The sequence below is a fragment of the Montipora capricornis genome, chromosome 6 (assembly GCF_036669925.1).
Source record: "Montipora capricornis isolate CH-2021 chromosome 6, ASM3666992v2, whole genome shotgun sequence".
NCBI lineage: Eukaryota > Metazoa > Cnidaria > Anthozoa > Scleractinia > Acroporidae > Montipora > Montipora capricornis.
In genome coordinates, this window is record NC_090888.1 from 30,726,466 (window position 1) to 30,733,251 (window position 6,786).

The 6,786-nt window shown below is 41.0% G+C and overlaps 1 protein-coding gene across 12 annotated transcripts in view; it reads left to right on the top strand.

The window, feature by feature from the left end:
- LOC138051945 (acid-sensing ion channel 2-like) overlaps positions 1-3,036 on the top strand; it is a 72,664-nt gene extending 69,628 nt beyond the window's left edge. For all 12 annotated transcript variants that reach the window (XM_068898286.1, XM_068898285.1, XM_068898280.1 and 9 more), the window contains 2 exons: positions 811-902; positions 1,277-3,036. In XM_068898286.1, the coding sequence (XP_068754387.1) occupies positions 811-902; positions 1,277-1,398 (214 nt within the window). In that variant the 3' untranslated portion in view covers positions 1,399-3,036. The remainder of the gene's footprint in view (positions 1-810; positions 903-1,276) is intronic.
- The last annotated feature ends 3,750 nt before the right edge of the window (positions 3,037-6,786 follow it).

Sequence of the window (6,786 nt, forward strand, 5' to 3'; positions counted from 1 at the left end):
ATTTACTTACTGATGCATTCATCTGCTTGTATACTTGTTGTTGTTCTTGTAGTCGAGATATTCTCTTAAGTGATAAGATTTTGAAAGACGAAAGACACTTCAAATACATACATTTACACCACCCAGTCATGAGTTCAATTAACTGCAAAAACACGAAGCCATGTTTGTACGTTTGCGTTTGTACTTTTTTAAAGCATGTTTTTTCACCGTCAACATACTTTGTAACATTCTCATATATCAGATACTCTGTTCATATATAAGATAGCCTGCGGAGAAAGCGTTTCCGTGAGTACCCTATTTTTGATCTTTTTGCCGCGCAAAAATGGAGCCAGACTTAACAAGCCCCATTTTTCGCGCGGCCAAAACTTAGACAATCTTCCATGATCCCAGCACTGCAACGTTTGCTTCGCAGCTTATACGTAAGCATTTCGTGCACCTTACATTTAAACTGAAATCACGGAATGGATTGTCTCTAAGGACGAAAGGAAGAAGTGATCATCCCACTTATCGGGACAATTTTGAGCCGTTATTTCTTATAAACACCTGAAAAATCTGGTGGCTTGCATGGCCTCTCCAATTGCCTATAAGAGCCAATTGCTTAAAATTATCCAGATAAGAACGAGGATTACCGCTCCCTTTCATCTATAATCCGCACGTCAATTAAATACATTGGTCTCTACCGATATTTCTGTGAACGAGTTTAGGTCATAGTCGAGACTTGACAGGAGTAGGGGGTTCTAAGATACGATAACATTGTTACTTTGTGACATCATATCATTTTGTGTATATTACGATCTTCTTATCCACCAGGAATAATCTCGTTCTTTTACAAATTGGATTCAAATCTCTAAGTTATGAGATGCAGGAACAGCAACCAGCTTATGACAGTAACGCCTTGTTTGGTAAGATGAACTTGCTTTGATTTCTAATAACCAAAGAGATCTTTCCCCAAACCAGTCATTCTCTAGGATGATTAAAAGCTGTGACAAATTAGAACATCAATCAGTCCTAATTTTTCAAAACAAGGAGGAGTGCCTTAAAAAAATAGCCTTAGACTACTGGTTCATTTCTATTGAGTTTTCCATGTATCTTAATGACAAGCTGTCTGATTTTAACAAAGGGTCCATTGTTCTGACACCCTCTCTGTGTGTAGGCTGATATGTACTTGTCAAGTATTCATTTCAAGGGAACTCCTTTTATGTAGTATGCAATAGAGGAGTGTTGTGTGATGTAACGAAGGAGGGTGTTTTTCTGAAGTCCTTACTTCCTTGTTTAGGTGAGATCGGAGGTAACATGGGCTTGTTCCTCGGATGCAGTCTGCTGACTATCTTCGAGTTCATCGACTTCTTTATTGGTCTCCTAGCAACGAGACGACGTCAATCAATCCACCCGGAATAACCTGATATTTTTCCATAACTACTCTTGAATCTCCTATTTAAAAAGCGCGAACAAATTTTGCGTGCACAAACATTTATTTTAATCATCAGGTCTGATAAAGTAAACTTTGTAAAGTAAGCTCCAAAACGTAGTCGATATCGATGTCGAACAGATACAACAAATGTACATTAGGAATAAGCAAGGAAGTGGAGTGCTTCGCGCGATCGCATCGACGTTTAAGTAATGTCTTTTATCCCACGACTATCGCTAAGGTAATGCAGCTGTAAGTAATGCGTCAGCAAGCCACGTGACCACGAGCTCTTTGAGACTGCAGCAGTAACATGTGGATTTGGACATTATGTACATTACATAAGCGTTGATGATCTCGGCAATTATTTTGGGTAAATTTGATCGTTTCTATAATTGTACATAAGTTCTTACCCTCTACCTTTTAAAAACATAAACGGCCTCATTGCTTGCCCAGACCCTCTGCGGGTGTTCATTACCCGCGGTCTGTGCAACGACATTTTCACAGATCAAGCTATTTTTAGATGAGTTCTTAAATAAGGTTTGTCTTGCACGAGTGACCAATCTCAATCCCATGGGTAATAATTTCTCATGCAAGACTTGTGAAAAGCTGGAAAGGTCTGGTTACGCGGGAAAATCAATCTAAAAATAACTCGGTACGCAAAAACGCCGTTCCACAAATACAATATAGTCATGGACTCCTGGGGCCAGTTGTTCAAACGCCGATTAACGCTAATCTCAGGTTAAAAGTTAACAAAGGAGTTTTATTCTCGGCTGTTACTAAAAGTGGGACGAGGACGTGAGACTTGGGACTTGGCGACTCGAGGACGCGGGGACTCGTGGACCCGGGGACTCGAGGACGCGGGGACGTAGGGACTCGGGGACGTGGGGACGCGGGGACGCGGGGACTCAAGGAGGTGGGGACGCGGGGACGCGGGGACGCGGGGACTCGGAGAGGTGGGACGCGAGGACGTCGGAACTCGGAGACGCGTGGGGATTCGAGGACGTGATAAACAAATAACACCTGACTTTTGCGCTGAATTGGTAAAATACAATTTTTGACGGTCTACAAGTGTAAAATAATCTAATGTGCTGGAGGGTTTGTCAGACCAGTAGCTGATGATTTCCAGCGTCCATGGTTCCTCCTTGCCTATTTTACCGTGAGAGCTCTTGGTACAGAATAGTTTCAATGCAGGGGGTCTTAAACGTCGTACTGAGTTTTCAAGTGAAGCTCTGATCCTCGCAGTTATGAACGCAATTTTTGCAATTGCGTAAAGAAGTCTGAAATTCTCAGAACTTCAACGTGGTTTGAACCTGTGACCTCGCGATACCGGTGCGACGCTCTTTTATGAAAGTCAAGTAGACTACTGCACGACTGATATTCGCGAGGTTTTATCAGTCGTGCACTAGTCTACTTGACTTTCATACAAATTTTTCAAGCATCAGTTAAAATAACATGGCGACAAAAACGCCGAGGAAAAAATTACAGTTGTATAAGTATTTTCTTCTATTCATGCAAAATTTTCAAATTATGTTTGCTAACCATGTGCCATTTAAGCCTCCGGCTTTGGCTGTTCTCATGTATTCCTCAGAGTTTGATGTGTAACAATAAACAATAAACCCAAAATAAGAGCGGTGGGAACAGAACTAGCGCCTGCCGTGGTATGAAATTTCAAGAAATATCACCGAGAAACTCGGACCGTGATGTAAATATAAAGCAAATACCGCGCGCGGGGAAAACAAGATGAGCAAACGTGGCACGGATATCCCAGGAGTTAGCGTAGAACTATATGCTTCCCCTGCGGGACTCTAACAGACACCTGAAGGGGGATCACAAAGAGCTCCCTTAAAAACCGTTTGCTACGAGTGGCCATTTCGATATGAGCCGAATCACTCAAGTGCTAGTGATGAAGAACAATCCTACACAATGAGGTTATAAAGCAGAGTGCCATGGTCGACCAGATCAAATGCTTTTTACGATCTATCAGTAAAAGGCCGCTCAGAAGGCCTCGATACATAGTATCGAGAATATTATCCGACAGATTAATGACCGCAAGTTCACAAGAGCGAAACCATCTAAAACCAAACTGAAAATCAGTGAGGAGACCATGGTAAGTGAGAAAATTATAGCAGTGAGAATGCACATGGCGCTCGAGGATTTTCGAGACAGCTAGTGGCAAAAACAGAGATAGGACGAAAATTTGAACGGTCTGAAAGGGAGCCTTCCTTATATAAGGGAAAGACGTAAGCAATTTTACATATGTCTGGAAAAATACCACAGGAAACACTCAAATTGAAAATAGAAGTGAGCGGCTATTTTGAGGAAGAAGCCACTGATCCCATCAAGGCCAACAGAAGGCAGTCGAGAAAGACTCGAGAAGACAGAATCCTCCGTAATTGGAGAAATGGAAAAAAGGTCTGATCCGACCAGGAGTTTGGAATGTACAAAATTGGTTTAAAAGTTCCAATTCGGACTCTCCGGTAGATCGCCAAGCTGAACCGACGGAGGAAGTGATGTTGGCAAAATGGTCATTAAAGAGGTTAGATATGTCGACCGGGTCACTCGATATCATACCGTCGACACTCAGATGACTTGGTAAATTAGTACATTTCGAAGGCAAAATACAACGTATGATTTTCCAAAGGTTTTTCGGGTTATCCAAATTATCTCTTATGGCTGGCGTCACGATAAAAATAACACTTGGCTCTACGAATCAAATTAACAACCCTGTTTCTTCTACATCTTGGAGGCTATTGAAAACAGACGTTTACGCTCTATAATTGCATCAGCTATTTCAGTAGTAAACCAGTCGGGCAGTTGAAGTCTTTTTACACGACGCAATTTTACCGGGGCGTGCGAGTTAAGCACGTCGTTAAAAAGACAATACCAATGATCAAGCGCATGTTGGGATCACTAAACATCCCAAGGAAATCCAGGGCGTACGAGAAAGATCATCAACAAAATTATCAATAGAAATCGACTTACGAGAGCGAAAATGAATAATTTTATAGACGAGTCGCTTAAAATTACTTGTGGTTCTCCAAGTAACAAAAACTGGAAGATGATCACTCAATGATAAAGGTATAGTTCCAGAGTCAACAAAAAAGTCGTTATTTGAAACAAAAATGTGGTCCAGGAGAGAATTAGATATTGGTCTCGTAACTTTTGTAATGAGTTGCTGAAAGCCCAGAGCCTGGAAAACATTTTTAAAGTCCTTGGTTGCACTTGGCTTTGTGGTTTCAAGTAAGTCGAAATTCAAATCGCCCAATACCAGAGACTGTATACCTTGGCAGTCTGAGCTTGACAGCATTTCCTCCAATAAGCCTGTAAAGGCAGCGTTGTTGGAAGGCGGGCGGTAAACAAAACATACTTGACAGGAACGCGAGCGGGGAAAATGAAGCTCTAACCAAATGTACTCAATGCCATTCATCTTCAGGTCAATCTGAACCCGCGAGGTTTTTTGCGGTTATGCCGCGTGTAGCAAGATCTGCGAGGTTCTCAGTTGTCTACACGTACCTCCACTTAGAGCTGGTAGCTTTTCGTATCATTTGGACTCGATTTGCTACGTAGACATATCTCAAAATATTTCATGTTGTAAGAGTGTCAGTGGTTCCAATACGACCGGAGCGCGTGCATAAATCAGAAAAACAGGTCTCTTGGAAGAGAGTTTCAACAAAATGAGCCCCAAACTAGGCAAGAATTTGTGACACTGATGAATGATAAAGCAGCTGATATTTTAGAATCGATGGAATTACCTAGTGATAAATAACCTCGTCTAGGGGAGTAAATTTTTGACTTTGCAGAAACAATGGTTATTAACAACCTCAAGAGTTACGTGGTTGTGATCTTTGTGTTGAATTCGCAAATTTCTTGTTAAACTTTGTAACACATGAAAGAAAAAAACCAACTAACGACACACAAAAATCCGGTGTCCCGCCATCATTTTCACATACATGTATCCTTTGTTTCGCGAATAAACACGCAAGGTACCTTGATCACGGCGCCCTCTGAATTCGATGTCACTTTCGATTTTGCGATTTACTTGTGCAGCCAAAAGTACAATAGTAATTGAACGTAGCAAAAATCTCCCATAAAGTTTTTCGATGATGGCAACGTTTTATAATCGCGGTTCAAAATTTATGTTGTTTTCATGTCGCAAATTTTTTTGCTGATCGCAAAATATTTTATACTCGATCGACACTTTCAGAAAACGTCCTGTGTATCAAGATTTATTTACTTTTGCATCAACAATTGTTTTGCATAAAGCAGGCTAACAAATTCTGTACTTTTCTTAGTTTGCCTTTTTGACAATATGGAATATAGCGTTGTGTTTCTGCACTACCACACGTACGCAATGCGTGCCTATTTTTCCCCTTTTCTGGCAACTATGATAACTTCAACATCCGGCGGCAAGTCCACCTCGCCCCGCTCCGCATGTGATAGTGTCCTTCTTGTCTTTATCCCGTGTAACGGTTAAATTGATTTTCTCTTCTGCGTCGTCATCTGCCCTAGCGGATTAACCGAAGCTAGTATGACGTCCGCAGCTAACTTTACACACTTGGCTTGGGGAGGCAGAAGCTTTTCCTCCACCAGTTTTTCTTAATTCACGACGTTGCAAATCGTGTTCTTTCTTACTCTGGAGTTTCAGCCGCCTCCAGCATCCTTGGGATCTGATTAACGTCCTGTTTGATACCGTTTGGATTTGGGCGTTGAATTTCTTCAGGATTTCTTTTTAGTCCTTTGCCTTCTTCCTCAATGTTTTACTGTCGTATCCTTTATTTTCCTCATCTTGAAATTCTCTTCCCAATTCCGCCAACAAAAGTAAAGTGTTTTTCTCCTTTTCTGAAATGGGTTTTTCGACAGGATTTAGAAGCCATATTGAGTCAAAACCTCCAATATCAAAATTTACGTACAAATAAATCAATAAAGATTCCCTAATGAGGCATTGTTTAGACATTGACTGAAAAAAAGAACACGGTTCATTCCCGTCTCAATAATGTATTTTAAGCATCGTTTAACCATTGTCTGTCGAGAAAACATCTAAACCGCGAATTAGCGGTAAACAACGGCTAACTTAGAGGTCGCAATCGGCCAGTATGTTCAAGCCTGGGTGCCAAGCTCAAAATCTTCACAACAATTCACACTTACACACATTATGTTATTTGTAACCGAATAAGTGATACTAACTACTTTGTAGTAGAGTTGATATCTCAATTTTATTAACTCCATGAGTTACTACAACAGAAGAGACTGAGAGAGACACTGGTAACAATTAAAGTTATCGAAGATTTTAGTGGTGACAACGTGACACACATTTCACATAAACAGCTTGGAAAATTACATATGCTTTAAACAAGATGACGTCAACGAAATCACTCGCA